Here is an 18,071-nt window from a genome sequence, read left to right on the forward strand (position 1 = left end):
ATGAGGATTTTATTTGATGAATCAGTTAACTACTTGTAGTCAGTTGAATGTCTCCTATACGCCAACACTTTCTTTTTCATCCTTAGTAGGAAGAATGAACAAATGCGAAAAATGGCAACATGAGAGCCGTTTTCACAGAGAAGTCTTGACAAGGCTTAACAATCACTGAAGAACCAAAGATTAACCTCAAGACTCTAGTAAACAGTTTTCCCTTCAATTTAAGCATAAGGATGTTTGTAAGCAATTTTTGGGGGGGAGTTACTTAGGCTTTCTCACGAAAGGACTCATGAAATCGTGTCTGTAGTAGGTGGCAATGGCTATATTTGAGTGTGATGTGAAAGGTTAACTATTAGTTAGTTAAAAACAAAATTCTAAGAGTCACCTTGCTTCTTCCTTTGTGACTTTCTTCTTTTTCGTCAAACCCGATTAATATCCAGTCAGTACCATCCGAGCTGTAACGAACCAGATATCTGCTCACCCAAAACTTTTCTGTGACGGCGCCTTGGGTAGAAAACCCTGACAGAACATGGACTGACAGCAAATCCACTTGTAGATACTGTGTTCCCATGTCTTGAGTTGGAGCACTGCACCAGGAGCTGCAGGCAAGACAGCAACAGATATTTCTTTCCATGATATTGGATTCGCTACAAAATGCTTTTGATTCCCGATTAGCCAAGCACGGTATTAACCCAAACCAATATTAATATCTCATGAAATTCATTAATACATTTTTTGCGACCTTGCCTTCGCAAGCTTGAACCCCGCTCGAGCCGAAAGACTCGAACCCCAGTAGGAAAAATATATTTTCCCAAGATTTCTCGGTATTTCTTAAGTAACATTTAATTACGGTGTATTAATACAAATCTTTATGGCCTAAAAGGGGACCAACCTTAACCCTATGTCATACCTGTCTTGAGGAGAGCTGATCAGGGAAACCCTTCCCTGTTTGGCGGCGTGGTGCTTGTCGAGTTCTGAAGATGCCGAGATCTGCTTGTCTCTTATTTGTTCATTTTCCAATCCCAGTGAAGATATACAAGCTTTTAAGGAGTAAACAACATCGAACTCAGTTGTTATACAGTGTAAGGTGACATAAGAAAGGAGGACATAATTTTTAAACAAGGAGGTCCTGCGCTATCGGCTTAGAACGAGGCTAAGGAGTGATCATATGCCTATGGTCTTTTAATGAAAATTGCTTAATTTAAAATGTCAGAGGGTTGAAGGAGGGGGGGGGGTCGCGTGGTGGGGGGGGGAGTGGAGGTCAACTTACGATAACCCGCTTAGTTAGCGGTTTTATGGGATCAATGAGGAAAGGCTTCGCGGCTGCGAGTGGAATGGGAAAAAGAATACTGAGATAATTGGGAAAGAGGTATATAAATAATAGAAGCGGCACAGCCACTGCTAATGATATCGAGCACCCACATAGTACAAGCTACACAACATTTGTCGTTTGTCGTGGCGGCTGGAACAGGGAGTTTAGCAATCTTTAAAGCATGAGGGCCATGAAATAATGTCTTGCTCATTGGGTTTCTCTTCCTCTCTTCTCTATTGGAATAAGCATTGAGTCTTAATTCAATGTATGGATGTTAGCTTTTTTTCGAGTTCGTCTTATTCGCTGTAAATTAGCGTCACTTTTGTTCGCCATTAGGTGTCTTGAGAATTATAACTCTGGTTGTTCCTTTCGTGTCTGCTGTAGGCCGCCTTGAATATGCCACGCCAAACAGCTTGGTTACATACCTGTACAGGGTCTTTTTTTCACGATCTGTATTCCAGTGTATTTTTCGCAGGCTGCTTTCTTCAACAGGCATTCGTTGTCATACGTCACATTATCTGAGCCACAAACTTCTTTCATCACTTTAGGACATTCCTGAATGCATTCGCATTCCTCTTCGCTTCTGTTGTTGTTCACGCAGCGAGAGAAAGGAGCATGACACCTTTTCTTGCAATCTATAAATGCTGGAAACATTGAGAGGGTGATAAAATATAGTGTCGAGCCTGTCCTTACGGATACTCTTGTAATACGGACACCTATCAATCCCGACAAGTTTCTCGTGTCTTTAAAGATTCAAAATTTTTTCTTCAAAAAGAAAAAAACTGTAAAAAGGGGAAATTTTCTAATATGGACAACAGGCACTAAATCTCGGTCCCAGAGAACAAAACCAATCTAGACTCAATCTCTTACTCACGGACAGTCCGGTTAATACCAGATTATGTTTTATGTAGGTGATACAATTGTTGCGCAAACATCAATTGACGAAGTTGTGCGCAGTTTGCTCAAGAATTTTATTAAACTTGAACCGAGCAAGGGAAGGGATCGAGGACAGCTTTGGTTGAAATATATCTTGAACTCAATTTCTCGCTCCAAACTTTACAAAATTTTTGAAGCAAGTATTAGGTTCAATTTGTGGAATTTCTAGCTTATCCTGATGCACACATTTACAAATGTTTAGCTGTGCTGTAGGGAACGGAAGAAACTAATATTACGGCTACTCGAGAAGACTTCAAGGGCGAACTTTTGTAACTAACGGTTCTGATAGAGCCTGGAAATATTTAGGCAAAACTTGCCAGTCATTCTGAAAATGTTTTCTTTTGTGACAGCGTTATACTTTTTTCTAGACCATAAACAGTCACGTTAAGTGCAAAATTTGTGGTTGAAAGTTCAGCCGGAGATACGTAGCTTTCAATAATGTTATAACTTATGACATCGACTAATGTTTGTTTTACTTTATTTCTAATACACGCTTCCAAGCAAAAGTAAGTTCAGGATAGCAACACGTACGTGAATCTTTTTTCCCCAACTGGTGATTCAGTAGATATAAGCAGGAGCCGCTAAAACTGATATGCATTTGATGTTTGTCTGCGAAAATTATCTGTTCCTAGATGCGAAATGTTTTCCAAGAGTGAAGCTCGAGGATAACTGTAAGATACTAGGAAGAGATACTGTTTCAGGACAAACAAACAAGCATATTTTTCACCAAATGGGTCCTATTGAGTTTATTATCCTTCAAAAGTTTTGCAACGCTCGGAAAAACCTGTTTACGAACAGCTTAGCGTTTGTTGCGCGGATCTTTAAGTGGTACGACTTTCTGAATATGTCCCTCGTTTTGTAACAACAGCTTAACGCTGTCTAATTTTGAATTGAAACAAATAAAAAACGAAGGCTTTCTTCGCGGTGGACGAAAAGTTGCCAACCGGGGAGTATCACTTGGAGTATATCAATGGATATTTGACAGTTTTAGCTACCGCATATTCGTTCACGTGTGGCATTTAGACTAATCGCGCGCGAGCAGCAATGTTTGCTGGGTTAATAGCTGACAATCAAAGTTGACTGAAACAATCAGATCACTAGAAGTTAAATATCCGGTCTTTGTAACTTAATTAAATTAGGTGTTAGTCATTAGCTGTAACAATTACCAAAGCAACTGAAGGTTAAATTTGTCATCATCCGAAATCTACTGGATATGCCCCTGAGATCTCTTAGGTTCTAATGAGTGTGAAATAATAAGATCTTTCGTATACCTTTTTTTACTATACCAAAAAGTTGTGGTCAATAACCACAAATGCATATACTAGCCTGGCATGTCATTTACCTCGACATCCTTTCCAACAATCATATTCAGACAAAAAGTTGTTGAGGTTTCCATAGCATCCACTATAACTAAACGGTTCACATTGTTTAGTTTTTCTGTTAAAAAACCATCTGGGAAATGAAGCCTTACAATTACCAGGCTGTTTGGTCAGATTACAGCGAATGAATTCTGCAAAAAATGACATGGTCAATTTTAATGGTCCATTAAATTCCATCATCATTGAGACACATACAGTAGGAATGAAAAGGGGTAAAAAAATACTTGAAAGTCTGATATGCTTTTAACTTCAAAGTTTTAATAAGTCTTACCTTCTCGCTGCCTTTGCTTCGATGAAAACGGTGTCAACATGGATATGTCGCCAGTGCGGCATCCATATATCTCGACACTCATACACATCCGACCAACATAAGACGTAGGGTAAAAAAAAACCATTGTAGCATACAATTGATGCTTCAGCCAGTGACGGACGATAGAGGACTGGTCCGAATTTCCCTTAAACTCCTGGAAAAAAAAGGGGCAAGAAAAAGAATGACGATAGTATGATCATAATTCCTCCATTTTTTTTATGAACACTACAAAAAACGTTAACAACAGGTCTTAGTGCCCTCTTTTCCTTGAATTGAGAAACTAACTTCAAGTAGCTACATAGAACATTTGTTAAGAAAGCCACCTTGATGTGTCCTTTGTCATCAGTGGCTGGATAATAAGGGTCATTCACAAATCTGCCATAGACGAGATAACTGCTGACCCAACTCCTTTCTATAACTGCTCCTTGGGTAGCTATCGCTGAAATCGCATAGGCCGGTTCGGAAAGTAGCACCATTAGATATGCTGCTTTCTGGCTATCTCCCGAGGCACACCAGAAACTATCAATCAAAAAACAACAATTTAAAGGTCAATGGCATAGAGGGCTTTCTGGTGCACGAAGCCGTCAAACGTCTGCACATGTGCGAACTTTGTAACGGCTGCGCGGCGTGCTTACAGGCTGTCAGAACTAGGTGTTTCTCAGTTCGAACAGCCGGGCAAGCCGTTAAGTTCAAATATGCTATGTATTTCCTTCTCAAGCTCAAAACAAAATGTTTGAAATTTTTCGCGGGGAATTGGCGCGCGGCTGGTCAAAGTTGATCTTTTTGTGCATGCTGAACAGTTGATCACTGAGTCTGCTAGCCCCGTCAAAACTTACGCTTGACGGCATATTTGAGTTTGCATATAAAGACTGTTTAATTATTCCAGCAAATTGGGAGTCTGGATAATAGCCTAAACACCACCGAAAGGCTGGCCAACGTCAGAGACCACGGCGAAAAACCTTTGTTGGTGTTTGTAATTACGAAGGTAAAAAAAAAAAAAACAGGTGATGTTGACCTACTTTCTCATCTTTAAATCTACATTCGGATTTCAAAACGTTTAGTAAGAATCGTTTTAGGAGTTAACCGGAGAACAGGTTGATTAAAAGTCAAATCAGCTCTTACAAAACGAGCTATCTGTTAATACCTTCCAGGTTTTTTTAATGATCTGGGCGATGCAGTGTCGATGAGCCATGCATGTTGGGCAGCGTGGTTCTTGTCCTTTTCCAACACATTTGACCACAAAAGAGGAAATAGATCGTTATGAAGAAAGACTTGTAACGACATTGGACAAGCTGAAAGCAAATGAATGAATTCGAACTAAGTTTAATGTTATACGGTGTTGAGCGACACACATCGTGATAGTTAAGAATTACTGAGTGGGAGAGATGTACGTGAAAATATTTGGTTGGCGGTTATGACGCTTGAACTTCGCTAAGGTCAGTCCAAACGTTATGACCTCAGGCGATATATTTTCCCGTCCAGCCTTACCTAAGTCAGTCGATGTGGATTCAGTTTCTATATGATCATCCTAATTTCTCCGTTTTCCCTTCTCAGATTTTACTCATCTACCAACTGATCAGCTGGTTCCTATCGCTTTGCGCGCATTTCCAAAGAGCCACTGATAACATATGAGTGATACAACTCACAGTTGGAATCATCGAAAGAAGTTAGGTTCGTTACAACAACAAAATGCTCCGGCAATCTTTCTTGTAAAGCTGCACGCTAAGTCCTATGATTTTTTCCGGCCCTGCTGGCGCAATCACGGCCCTCAAATGGGGACTTTTCTTATGATGTTGTGCAATAAAAGTGGCCATTGTGCCATACTGTTCATGGAATAAAGTTAAAATTATTTTAAACCGCAGGTCATAAACGTGCTTCAGACACCTAAAATCCCGCAGGTGAATGCATTAGGCGTTGCTCTTTTACCTAACTGTCATCATGTAGATATATGTGTAAAAAACGGTTAGACATACCTTCTTTAACACATTCAGTTCCATTTGACAAGATAACTGGATCGCAGAAATGAAGATAAAGCCGCGCTGCGTAGCTCCGTATCTGAGAGCAACGTTCAGCTAGTCTGTGTGATTTATCCCTTTTACGTGCTATGCCTGAAAGTTATATAAAAAAGGTAATGCAAAAAAATTCTGAAAATATTTCAAGTGCAACTGAGTGCCGTGCAACACAAAAACGCAGAGGAAAATGACTCGTTTTTTGTCCTCCATGTCGATCTAAGTGGTTGGGCGCCTGGTAAGAATTAAATTTAACCGAGCGTTGAAATTTTGACCAATAAGATTCACACGGTCGAACGAGAGCGAAAGGGCTTCCAGATTAATTGCGTAACAAAAAGAAAACTCCAACCCAAATCCGATGAAATCAGTAAAACTTTAAAACATGGTAAATCAGCTGCCAGATTTGTGCAAAATATGGCCAAATGGCAGCCAAACGGCTACGCGAAAATCGACTTGGAGACAAAAATCGCTTACGCGGCGCAACAAATTAGCTCCATTCTTTGAAGCCTGTTTATTAACGTTTGACCATTTTTCTTCATTTTTGAGGTATTTTGATCGAGAATGGAGCAAAAAGGAGGAAAAAAACCACCTTGATGTTTTTATCGTACGGTTCGGCGGAAAATGTAAATAATCGATTATTAGGATTGTTGTCATCGTAGATTTTAAGAGTTTTACAGCCCTCTTCCGTCTAGTTGAGTAATCTTGTTTACATTTTCTGCTTGTTTTTGAGGTCTAAAAGGATGTGTATTGATCAAGGATGGAGCGAAAAGAAGGAAAAACCAGCTAAATCATTTCAACCCACGGCTCGACGACGGACGCCATTTTAAATTATGTTGATAACTCCATGTACCCGGCCTTTGTGCCACCCACCAGACATTTGAACAGAAAACAATAGCGTGAGTTTGAGGACAGAAGCAAAACTAGTCGGAAAGGCAGGAGGTAAGGCCTCTGAACCACTAACGCTTGGGTGGACGACGCAGATATTTGGCGACCAAAATAGAAAAAAAGGAACGGCTTGCATTTTAAGACTCAGGTGTTCTTACGGAAGCTGGAGTAAAAATTCTGACGTGACAACGTGGAATTAAAAGAATATGATTGGCTCTTAAAATCAGATGATCACAAAATCATAGTGTGACACCAAACGCCGCAAAGCCTTCGAACTTTGCATGACAAAAAAAATATTTTTGAAGAATTATTTGTATAATTAACACAATGCTAGTTTAGTTGTTCTATTTTACGCTTACCAAGAATTTTATAAGTTTCCACATCTTTTATCAAAAGTTCCAACGTTTTGAAACTCTTTGTGTGACCGCATTTTAGAGTCCCAAGCAAATATCCCTGCCTAGCATCGCAATGATCCAATTCCTTGAGGCTGACAGAGAAGAGATCTACATCTCCGGTAAAGAGTTTTGGCAAAGGCTTTTCGCACTTGAATGTAATAGTGGGTTTCATTTCAGGTAATAAAGCTGTTTGTGGCTTTCCGAGCCTTCTGCAAGAGAAAGTGACAATAAATGCCATTGAACGACACGCTATTTATCCTAACTGAACTTCGCATTTATTTGATGATGGCTTGTTGGATATGAATGAAGGAAAGTTTGTCAGCTAGGTGCTTATAATAACCTGACATAGAACGAATACCAAGAAAAATTGATGCTACTAAGTGCAGTTGTTTTTACCACACATGTAAAGAGTGCTTTTCAGCCAAGCTGATTGGTTAAATTCGAGGTTTTCATCATAGTAATTCAACCTCCTCATTTAATGAATTCCGGTTTTTTAGTCATGATGTAATGACTCATCTACCAGTGAGGCTCAGCTAATTAAAACTGATCCCGGATTGCATTGTCCAGTCATCTAAAGGTTTAAATAATGCCAATAGTAATAATAATTACAATATACCACACAGGTATAAGTAACAAGAAAGTACTATCTACCGAGCCACCGAAGAGACAAAATCGTGCGTCAACTATTTAATTTCTGTCCGATTTTAACTTGTGGATAGCAAAGAAACAAGTTTTTCTGATGACTCCGATATGCAAATGAGTCACTCAATCAGGTGTACACACTGTGGTAGTTACTCGTCCCGAACTCGCCCGAGCCTGACGCCATCATCTTGGATGATAGCGGACTTTTTGCTTGGAAATTTAAGAAATTTTGGAGTTTTAATTTCAGCCGAACTTCGTGTTTCACTCAACAAATTTAATAAATATTTTCTACGGAGTTTGGACTCCCACCTCTTTATTCGTAGATGGATTTTCAACAGAAAGAAAAGAAGGAAGGATGTGAGGTATGGAAAGAAAAAAAAGGAAATTAAACAAAAAAAGAAATTAAACTGAAATAAATTTTGAAAAAGTGCAAAGAGGAAAAGTGAACAAAAACGAAGGTCTAGTGGTGGAAACAGAGATTGGAAGTTCGGAAAGATTACACAACCTCTCCCTTCTCTCTTTTGGAAAAGAAGGAAATTATACATTATTTACTTATTTCAGCCTCTAAAATCTTTTTTTTTTCGGTTAAATCATGATTATATGATGTGACTTAATGAAGATGTAATTATGATGTTAGCCAAATATACTGATGCTTTCTCATTTTTGATCACAAAAAGTCTCTCGTGGTCACTCGTGTGTACTTTTAACACGACCCTGGATCAGTAAGACATTTAGATTTGAGCAGTTCTTTAACGGCAATCTGTGTTGCAAGATTCAAGATTTGTTGAGTGTGCCGATTTATTTTTCTGGCTTGGTTTGCTTGGTGCTATCTCTAGATGAATGTCTGATTAAAATGAATTATGGACGATTTTGTGTGGCTCCTAGGAAGCTTTCTCGCCTCGTGTGACATCGGAGACAAGATCGTGCTTGCAACTTTGCACGATATAACACGGTGACCGTGCCAATTTTATAACACGCCTCTTAGCTCGTAAGATACCAAGATCGGCGTACAGTAAATAATACGCGGCTCCGCTCGGAAAGCTTCGTTTTGCACCGGCTAACTGGAGGTTATTTGGTTTAAAAATGCCGGTTTGCATAGTGAAGAACAGAGAATGCGTAAGAGACATGGAGTCAGAAATCTAGAAACGGGCTAGGAATATTCCACAATAGTGCAAATAATCGTGAAGACTGATTGCGAAAAAGCGATTCGGTGACGCTCGGTCAGTTGTAAGATGACATGTTATCACATACCGGACGAAAAAACACTTTAAATTCTCAGTCTGCATTTTGTACCTACTCTGCAGTCTACATTTTGTACCTAGTCTACATTTTGTATCCAGTCTGCACTCTGCAGTCTGTATTTTGTACTAAAAGGTATCCGTGGCACCAATACAATTTATTTTTGGTTACAGTTATTCCCACAACATACACAATCGACCACAAAATACCTGTGTGTGAGTAAATTCGACATTTTCGTTCTTTTCCGCGTTAATACACTTTCCTTTTGTAAAAATGTAGACATCACTTGCAATGTTTCAATTAATCCACCCGAAAAATAACTTTTGCATGCATAGAATGCCTATGTTTATTGGAAGCCAATAAAACGCTCTCGTACTTAGGATTTGACGTGCGTCAATTATAAATGGCCGTTCAGCTTGAATTGAAGTATTTTCCACTTCTATTTGAACCAAGAGATGTAATAAACATCTCTTAATTTTTTAAATCCGAAAACTTACATGAAAAGAACGGTTCAAGTATACGAAGGTTTTCTGCAAGGAACTGTGATACAACGTTGTGCAAGTATCTCTTTTGTCGAGAGTTTTCTTCAAGTGTCCGAAATCTACAAGGCACAATGCAACGTGTTTCTTCGTAGAATGTGCGAGCGGCTAACTTTGTTCAATGTCCGTAGCAAATAAATGAATGAATAAATAAATTTTATCAATGCGATCGAAAACAACACGAGGATCTTTTCAACGAGTAGAATCCTATTTTTTGGTGTTTTGCGGCGTTTTGATGGAAACTTCCAAGTGGACTGAACAAGATTAAAGACACTGTTGGAAATGGAGCCTTTGTTTGTAGACGCGAAGAAAGAAGGATGTGGCGTCGTTTTGGAGCCGAACCTACCTTGCAAGGCTTTTGAAGTAAGACGAGTGGCAAATAGAGAAAGACGAGCAAGACAAGGAGAACTGGAGCATGCTTTTTTAAAAGCTTGAAATACTGTCTGTGTCGTTCTCGCCGACAATTTTGCTTGGGGACCTCTTTAAGATTTTGCTTGTCTAGAGTAGCATCTACCTGCCGTTCGCAAACCCTTCAAACATTTTCCACTCGTATTCCGTCTTTTTCGTTTTTTTCTTTTTGTGTTTGACGACCTTTCGGCGGCGATGAAATCATCTAGTTCAGGAGTGAAGTTGTCTTCGTTGTGTTCGTCTTCTCCATTCGTCGCTTGTTTTCCTCCAAAATCTCGAAGGAACCAACATTTTCTACCAAAATTTTCTTCCAGAGACATTTTGGTCATCAAAACAAACTTTTGAATTGAGCGGGCTGGACAATGAAATAGACCAATCATAGCGCATGTGCTAACTGAGAGATAAATAATAGGTATCTATTTTTGTAGACCGCCTGAGGTATACGTTTACTATTCTGCGGAGTTATCGTTATTCTGAATTTCGAAATGTTTATCCACCGTACTCTAAACTAGCATAGCGCCGAAAAGATAACAGAAAATAGTGGATACTTTTGTCAAGTTCGTGAACTCAGAATAAAACCTACCTGGCGTCCATAAACCTCAATGTGACATCCGAGGCCATCACATTCGCAAAAGTTAAAAAACCGGCCAGGAGAAGAAAGCGACTGAGCCGTGGCTCGCTCATTTTACTTCTCCAAAAACAAGGAAAACATTTCCTGTGTTTTTTGATGGTCCATGCTAATGACGCGACAAAGGTAATTAATTACATCATCGAATATTAGTCAGTGCGCGCGCTACTAATTAAAAGACGCTCATTTAGCATTTTCACGAAAATAACTAATTGAAATAAAACAAAAGATAACAGTATATCAGTCTACATCTTTTTGTTTGTATAAAAGACACAAGCAGCCATATTGTTCCCTTTTGTGAATATTTAATTTCGTTCGATACAATAATTGCGTTTATTTTCTTTATAACTGTACAGCATTCTTACATACGGTTTGCAATACGGTTTGTTATCAAGAGAGAACACGAAAGATCCCTATTTTCCTCGTCGCAAAACATTAAGTCATGGAATAGAACTTCGCTAAGATCGGTATTTTAGCAAGCGTTGACTTTCGAATCTGTCGACTTCGCTCTACTTCGCTCTTTGAAACTCTCATCATCCTCTCTACAAATGAGAGTAGAAAGAAAACTCATGGCCAGTTTGTGATGTTTTCCTTTGCTATGATTGGTTGTTGTGGTTACTGTGGACTTGATTTGAAAAGTGTTCTGAAACTTTTTGAAATTTGGGCGCAACTTGTATTTTAATTCTTCGAAATTTAGAAGTGAACCCCTACTTTTTAATCACTTTCTAGTTCTATTATCGCTTACGTACATCTATGTTCTAAGTGGAGCAATTTCGTTACAGGCCATGTGGATTGATTACGAGACAAAGTCTTGTTTTATTCGCACATCATGCGCGTTGATTTAATCAAGAAATGAAATACCAGCCATCCCAACAGTGTCATTTCTTGTTTGTTATTGTTATAAACACCTAGCCAGTTATAAAATCAGACCTGTTGCATAGAATAAGTGCTTTCATGCAAAATTTTTCCCGCTGAGAAACTTGACTGGTAACTACTTGTAAACAAACTAGGATGTGTTTTTAGGGAGAAAAGACAGGATTCGTGGTAAAAATTCTGGACTCATCAACCTCGTGTTTTTAGCCATCAATTTGCGCCTAAAACTTTTTTAGGTAATATGGCTGCATGTTATGAAAAAAGAAATAGAAATTAACATTTTTGAAAGTTTAGGTTTAAATAATACACTCGTAGTCTACAAAAAGTCTTGAGAAACATTAGCGAAAGTTCGCGCAAGGCATCTTCACATTTAGTTCTTTCCGCTCGCCCCTCGCCCCTCCCCAACCCCTGTACCCTACAACGTGTAGTATTTTTTCTTCGAAAAGAACCGTTTTAGTTTCAAATTAAAGTTTGAAACGACATACATGCAACGACGAATGAATTAAGACTTTATAAGCTTGTAGTCTTCAAAGGTGTCTGAGGAACTTCTGGTCGAGAACAATGTTATCGATAGGTCGAAATCACTACAGAGGAAGCTTACTTGCGGCTGGTTTTATTTAAGCAGTTTATTTTGGCTTACATCGGATTCCATTGACACTTAAGTAAAAGAACAAGTTTAAATATATCACTTGTAAGTTGTACATTGACTGAAAAAAGGTTTAGGTACTACAATTACCGATAAAAAGTTTTCAATTAGCAGCACAGTAAGTGGCAAAAGTGTTCCTCTAGTAGTGCGATAACTGATAAAAGAGTGAAGATGTAAACTGTCTTCAATGTACTAGACAAATTCTCTTGAGAATTAACCTCATAAAGTGGTGCTGAAGAAAGAAAGAAAAAATAGCCTGTGAGATCAAGAAATTCATCCCTTTCCTAAAGTAGTTTTAAAAACCTCAAACATTCAGGGAGTATTCTTAGCGAAATAGCAGTTGCTAAAATGGAACAGAAACTGGCCAAAACCTTTTGGAATATAATTTGTTTAGATACCTGCCAGGCAAGTTATAAATATGCTTGTTAGAATAATTGAGACATTTTCTATTGAGTGACGGTAGTAATCCGGAATAACTTGGGTTTTACATCACTTTGCTCTGCGATTGGTCCAGAAACCGCCACTCTCTCAACCAATCAGACGCAAAGCTAAAACGCATCACGGTTTGGTCCCTCACGTTTTCCTGCGCGTTAGGCCGTTTAGTTGGTTTTACTCCGAGTTCTGATTGGCTCGTAAATTATTTCCCCTTTTTCTGATTGCCCGTTGTGACAACGACACTCATAGAGTAATAAATATGGTGTGTCTTCTTTGTATCAACTTTCACCCGAGGACATGGAGTCGAAGGGTACGAGTGAATTAAGTAATTCTTGTTATGCGTGAGCTGTGAGTCTTCAAGCTTCCTGCCGAATCATCAGAGAAGACTTAAAAACACTTTTGCATCTGATGTGAGAAAAAGGAATTTTCGTATCAGACCAATAGAATGTGTTTTTAGGATTACAAGAAAAGTAGATAAAATCAGTTATGAATTAGATTACCGTTTACTTCAAGAGAATATACAGTTTTTATTTTTTTTGGTTCGCATTTACTCCAGAGGTGCATCTGATGATTCACAGGGGTGGATCCAGGGTAGTTTACCTGATTTCCGGAACTCACTCAAATTTTTTCCGACCTAGTTAAATGTTGATAAAAGTACTTTTGGAAAACACTCTAATTTCCCTTTGGAAACTACTGATACTTTTGTGGAAATCACTAAACGTCTTCCAGAAATAAACCATCTTCCTGTTTTACAGTTATTTATTAAAGAAAATAGGTTTAGAATGACTAATTTCGTTATAATTGCGGTCATGAGGCGTTCGGGAGCGCTCCGGATCACGCGCTGGCCTTTCGAGCTTCGATTACACCTCGGAAACCGTCGAAAGCCGTCGGAAAATGTTCGTGGAGCCAATCTTTACGCAACCGGTGGGTGTAAGTCCTTGTTATTTGGTGACAATAACAGGCGGAACACAGTCAAAACCCCTCACGATTGGCTAGCAAAGATTTCGTCATCGGAACTCACTCAAAACACTCTTCTGATTGGCTAGTTGTGTTTGGAAACTACCTTGGAAACTACTGACAAAGTATAAAAAAGGCAGTTCCTCCCCCAACGGGTCTCTTTCGTTGCTCCTACAATACAAGTACTTTTGAACTTGCTCAGGGGTTAACGACGGAATTTACTGTTAAACGTTTAAAAAATACTAGTGTTATGACTCGCGGAGATCCTGTTTGTCGGAGGGAGGATTGTTCTCCCTTCGACATTGGCCTAGTTTTCGACGAGATCCACAACTACTCGCCGCATCAGAAGCTGGAGTTCGTCGAAAACGTGTGGAAACCAGGTGAGCTTTTTGATTTCCCCGTGTCAATGGAAAATGGAAAATCTCGTAAGTTTGTCTCGGGCTAGCTGAAAAGATTTCCATGGCTAGCTTACTCCAAATATTTCGATGGAGCATTTTGTTTAGCTTGTGTTTGTTTTGGAGTTCAGTGTGGGCGAAACGCTAAAGACATGAGCACTGACATTGATAACAGACATCATAATCTCTACCAGGAAGCAGTGACCATTGCAAGACAAGTAGCAGTCCAGCCAGAAATGCCAAGGATAGCCCAGAGACAAATGCATAGAAATAATGCTCCTGCTGCAACTCCTGAGGGATATTTCAAGATCAATCTCACTAGAGTTTTTCTTGACCATGTACTCCAGCAACTAAACACCAGATTCCAGGATGATGTATTTGTTTGCTATAAAGGTATTTCGATTAAGCTACTGACCCTGCCTGGAAGGCCAATGTTTTGGAATTTTGTAACCATTACAGACAGGACATACCAAATTATGCAGGATTACAGGCAGAGCTTTTGTTATGGGAGAGATTGTGGAAGGGGAGGGATAACAGAGGAGATATTATTCCTGACAGTTTGGAGGCTACACTGAAGGATATTGACAAAGATGCATATGTCAACATCTATTCCATGCTGAAAGTCCTGATCACAATTCCAATTTCATCTGCATCTTGTGAGAGATCTATATCATCCCTTCGGAATCTTAAGAACTATTTGAGAAATACAATGACCCAGGACAGACTGAATGGATTGGCACTGATGCATGCCCACAGAGACATGGATTTTGACCTTGAACCTATAATAGATTTATTTGCTGAGTTACATCCTAGGAGAATGAGAATGGCAAACATTTTGTAATAATTTTTTGCACCAGCTGTTTCTAGAGTACTTGTGAGTTATGTTCTGTCTGGGTTATGGCCTCTAAGTCTCATAATCCTTAAACTGATGGAGAACAGTACAGAAGCTCAAACTGGTGACTGTATAACTTTTTTCAACTCATTTCAAGGTTATTTTCTATTTTGTTTTACTTGTGATGATTTTCCATTGACATTGACATTGGGTTTTCATGTTAAGCTTAAATGGTTAACAAACATTTTCACTGAACTCAACCAGCTTCACAGCAATTCCCAAGGATGAAGAAAGGCTAGTATTATTTCAAATTATCATTTTACTTCAATTTGTATATCATTTTATGATTCTTATAATTTATATTTTTCTAATAATTGTTTTATTTTTTGAATTCCAGCTCCCAACACAGGCTAACCATCCATAAAGCCCTTCTCTCTCTCTCAAATTCTTTTCTGTGTTGTGCTCCTATAAATGAAATGAATAAAAGCCAGCTCAGGAAGTGTTGTTTTTAGTGTTGCTAAACATTTGGATTTATTGAGCCTGGCTTTCATTCATTTCATTCATTATAGGAGCACAACACAGAAGAAATTTGAGAGAGAGAAGGGCTTTATGGATGGTAAGCCTGTGGTCCCAAGGATGAAAAAGGCAAGTAGATTTTTTATTATCAATCTTTAAACTATATCATCAATTGTGCTTGTTTTTCTTTTGTTATCAAAAACACTAACACTTGGTTCGTTTTTTTTTCTCCACATCTTGATTTTCCTGACTGGGAGGTGATGTTTTCCAGTGTGAAAAGTCTTGGTGATGATTTGGCCTTCCTGAAAACACTATATACACTGGTTTGCACAGTAGCTAAAGGTGGAATATTTGTAGATCAGAGTGTTTCCTGTAGTACTTTCAAGAAAAATAAATGTTTTTTGCCTTTTTGATTACATGCTTTTTTAGTCTTTTGGGGGCAATTAAATTTTCTAAAAATGCATGAAATGGCCTTTAGAGAGCTCCAAATTTCAAATTTTCTCGGGGGGGCATGCCCCCGAACCCCCCTAGCAGGAGTGGGTCCTCGGGTGGAAACTACTCACTCAAAATCCTGGATCCACCCCTGATTCAGACATAGCACAAAGCTTCTTTAGAAAAGAAATACCTGCACAAGTTCCGTGTTTCACCAAAGTTAGTTCTTCTTCCTTTTCGCAAGCTGATTTGTTCAACAGACACTCGTTGTCATATGTCATATTATCCGAGGCACAAACTTGTTTCACAGCTTTAGGACATTCCTGAATGCACTCGCATTTTTCTTCGTTTCCCTTGTGCTTCACGCAGCGAGAAAACGGAGAACACTTTTTGTTGCAGCCTAAGAGGTGACAATGTAATTGAAACTTTTAAACTTAGAACATCTGGGAACTGCTGGAGCTTGTAAAAAAACTTATATCCGGAACACAAGCAAATTCAAATTTTCGCCATCTTTGAAAACTGCAGAAGTTTATGGAGTAGATATAGAGAATAATGGACAGACGCGCGTAGATATGGAATTTCTCTTCGAATGTTTATTTTGAAATTTCATCTCCACAAGCAACCATGTATTATTTTATTTATCATCTATACACAATCGCCCTTTATTGACCAAAAAAGTCGACTTTATTAATGAATGAAAATAAAAGGATCGACAGTCCTTGAATTGGTGCATTAAAGAAGAAAACAGGCGTTGAATCTACAAAAAAAAATGGGTCTAATTTTCAGTATACTAAATTCTCAGTTACTGAATTGGTCCTTACCGACAGGAAAAATCTGTCAGGTACACGGCCAAAATAAGCCTGTAGCAAATCTTTCAATTGTCGATTTTCGTTCTGAGCCACGAGAATGGCCATGAAATACGAACAAGTAACTTTCGGATTTTCTTTTCGTATTTTGGTTTTCTTCCTCTTCTATGAAAGTTTGAACGTCACTGTCTGTAAGCGATACGGATTTTTCATTTTTTTAGCAGCCATAATCCGAAAATAATCCGACAAACGACCTTGGATTAAGAATGGTAAAGGCTTTGTTCTTCATTCATCAACATGACCGAGTGGCGCGAAAGGCGAGTGACGTTTCAGCAGCTGATTGGCGATATTAAAAACACGTGAAAAAAATTTTTTTTTTTCACGTGTGTTACGACTTTTCTCAGGGTTAGGAAACCTTGTATAGCACCGTAGTTTGTAAGAAAAAAGTTTTATTCTCGGGTGGAGAGAATTGGCCAGTGTTGCAACTTAGAGGAGACAAGTGCTTTAGAACCCACATACTTTCCATCACCGTCTAAAGTATTTTCAAAACAATGGCACTGACTGCGTTTAAGATTCCAAATGGTAATCTGATCTGTCAAAAACATTTTATTAGCAGTTTATCCACACAGTTTGTGACAAATCTTACCTTCATCCGTGTATAAGTGTGACTCTTTGCAACCGTAAAGCTCTACACGCATGCACCGCTGACCGAAAAAAGAGGTAGGGGAGAAACGAACGAAACGAGCTTCGAGACGAGGCTTCAGCCAGTGATGGACGATAGAGGACTGGTTCGTATTTCCCTTAAATTCCTTTTAGATTTGAAAAGGAAATTCAGTTGGTCAAGGTCGCACATTGATGGTCTAACGTTTAACTGAATGGTTTTTTTCTCCATCTCTAAAGTTTTCTGTGTTTATGAGGATTTTAATTGTGGAGTCAATTAATTACTTGTGGTCAGTTGAGTGTCTTTTATACGCCAACTCTTTCTATTTTATTCTTAGTAGGAAGACATTAAATTCACGCAAAAAAACAGCAACATCAGAGCCGTTTTCACAGACAAGGCTTAACAATTAATAAAGAATTTAAGATAAACCTCAAGACTCTTTTAAACAGTTTTCCCTTCAATTTAAGCATATTGTTAAATGATAAAATTACAATTTTAGTTCATCTACAATATCGTAAGGGTTTCCTTGTATTGGTGTCGGAAAGAAAGGAATGGAAATATTATATTATTTTAAGTCATTTAATGCAAATTATAAAAAGGGCAGGTTGATTACTTCGTACTCCTTCTTGGTGGTCTTATCTTAAAGGTTGAGTTTGGTCACGTTCTTCTTGTAAGTTTGGCCACGTTCTCCTGGTGAGCTTAATCACGTTTTGCTCGTTGTGATCGTGAGGTTGACATGGAACTCGTGATAAGCCATGTTATTAACTAATTTAATTGTTAGTCCAGGAAGAGGAAATCTCCCTGGTAATAGGTCGCGTTCGACACCTTCGTGTTCCCAG

General features: G+C 38.7%; 4 protein-coding genes across 4 annotated transcripts in view; 1 reads left to right on the forward strand and 3 right to left on the reverse strand.

Moving 5' to 3' along the window:
- The window catches only part of LOC149049115 (uncharacterized), a 47,746-nt gene that overhangs the window by 2,226 nt on the left and 27,449 nt on the right, over positions 1-18,071 (reverse strand). The window lies entirely within an intron of this gene.
- LOC149049116 (uncharacterized) lies at positions 55-10,672 on the reverse strand. The gene is made up of 11 exons (XM_089202352.1): positions 10,635-10,672; positions 7,188-7,432; positions 5,908-6,042; positions 5,079-5,226; positions 4,258-4,453; positions 3,896-4,088; positions 3,588-3,755; positions 1,735-1,953; positions 908-1,037; positions 383-596; positions 55-81 (listed from the first exon to the last, which is right to left on the reverse strand). Exons 1-11 carry the CDS (start codon positions 10,670-10,672, stop codon positions 55-57), a joined length of 1,713 nt encoding a protein of 570 aa, XP_089058478.1.
- Positions 12,161-17,269, reverse strand: LOC149049117 (tomoregulin-1-like). Its single transcript, XM_089202353.1, has 3 exons — positions 17,218-17,269; positions 15,959-16,165; positions 12,161-12,430 (listed from the first exon to the last, which is right to left on the reverse strand). Exons 1-3 carry the CDS (start codon positions 17,267-17,269, stop codon positions 12,306-12,308), a joined length of 384 nt encoding a protein of 127 aa, XP_089058479.1. The 3' UTR covers positions 12,161-12,305.
- LOC149049118 (52 kDa repressor of the inhibitor of the protein kinase-like) lies at positions 13,727-14,937 on the forward strand. Its single transcript, XM_089199352.1, has 2 exons — positions 13,727-13,970; positions 14,393-14,937. Exons 1-2 carry the CDS (start codon positions 13,841-13,843, stop codon positions 14,824-14,826), a joined length of 564 nt encoding a protein of 187 aa, XP_089055478.1. The 5' UTR covers positions 13,727-13,840; the 3' UTR covers positions 14,827-14,937.

Source organism: Pocillopora damicornis, chromosome 3 (genome assembly GCF_964200805.1).
Source record: "Pocillopora damicornis chromosome 3, jaPocDami1.2, whole genome shotgun sequence".
Taxonomy (NCBI): domain Eukaryota; kingdom Metazoa; phylum Cnidaria; class Anthozoa; order Scleractinia; family Pocilloporidae; genus Pocillopora; species Pocillopora damicornis.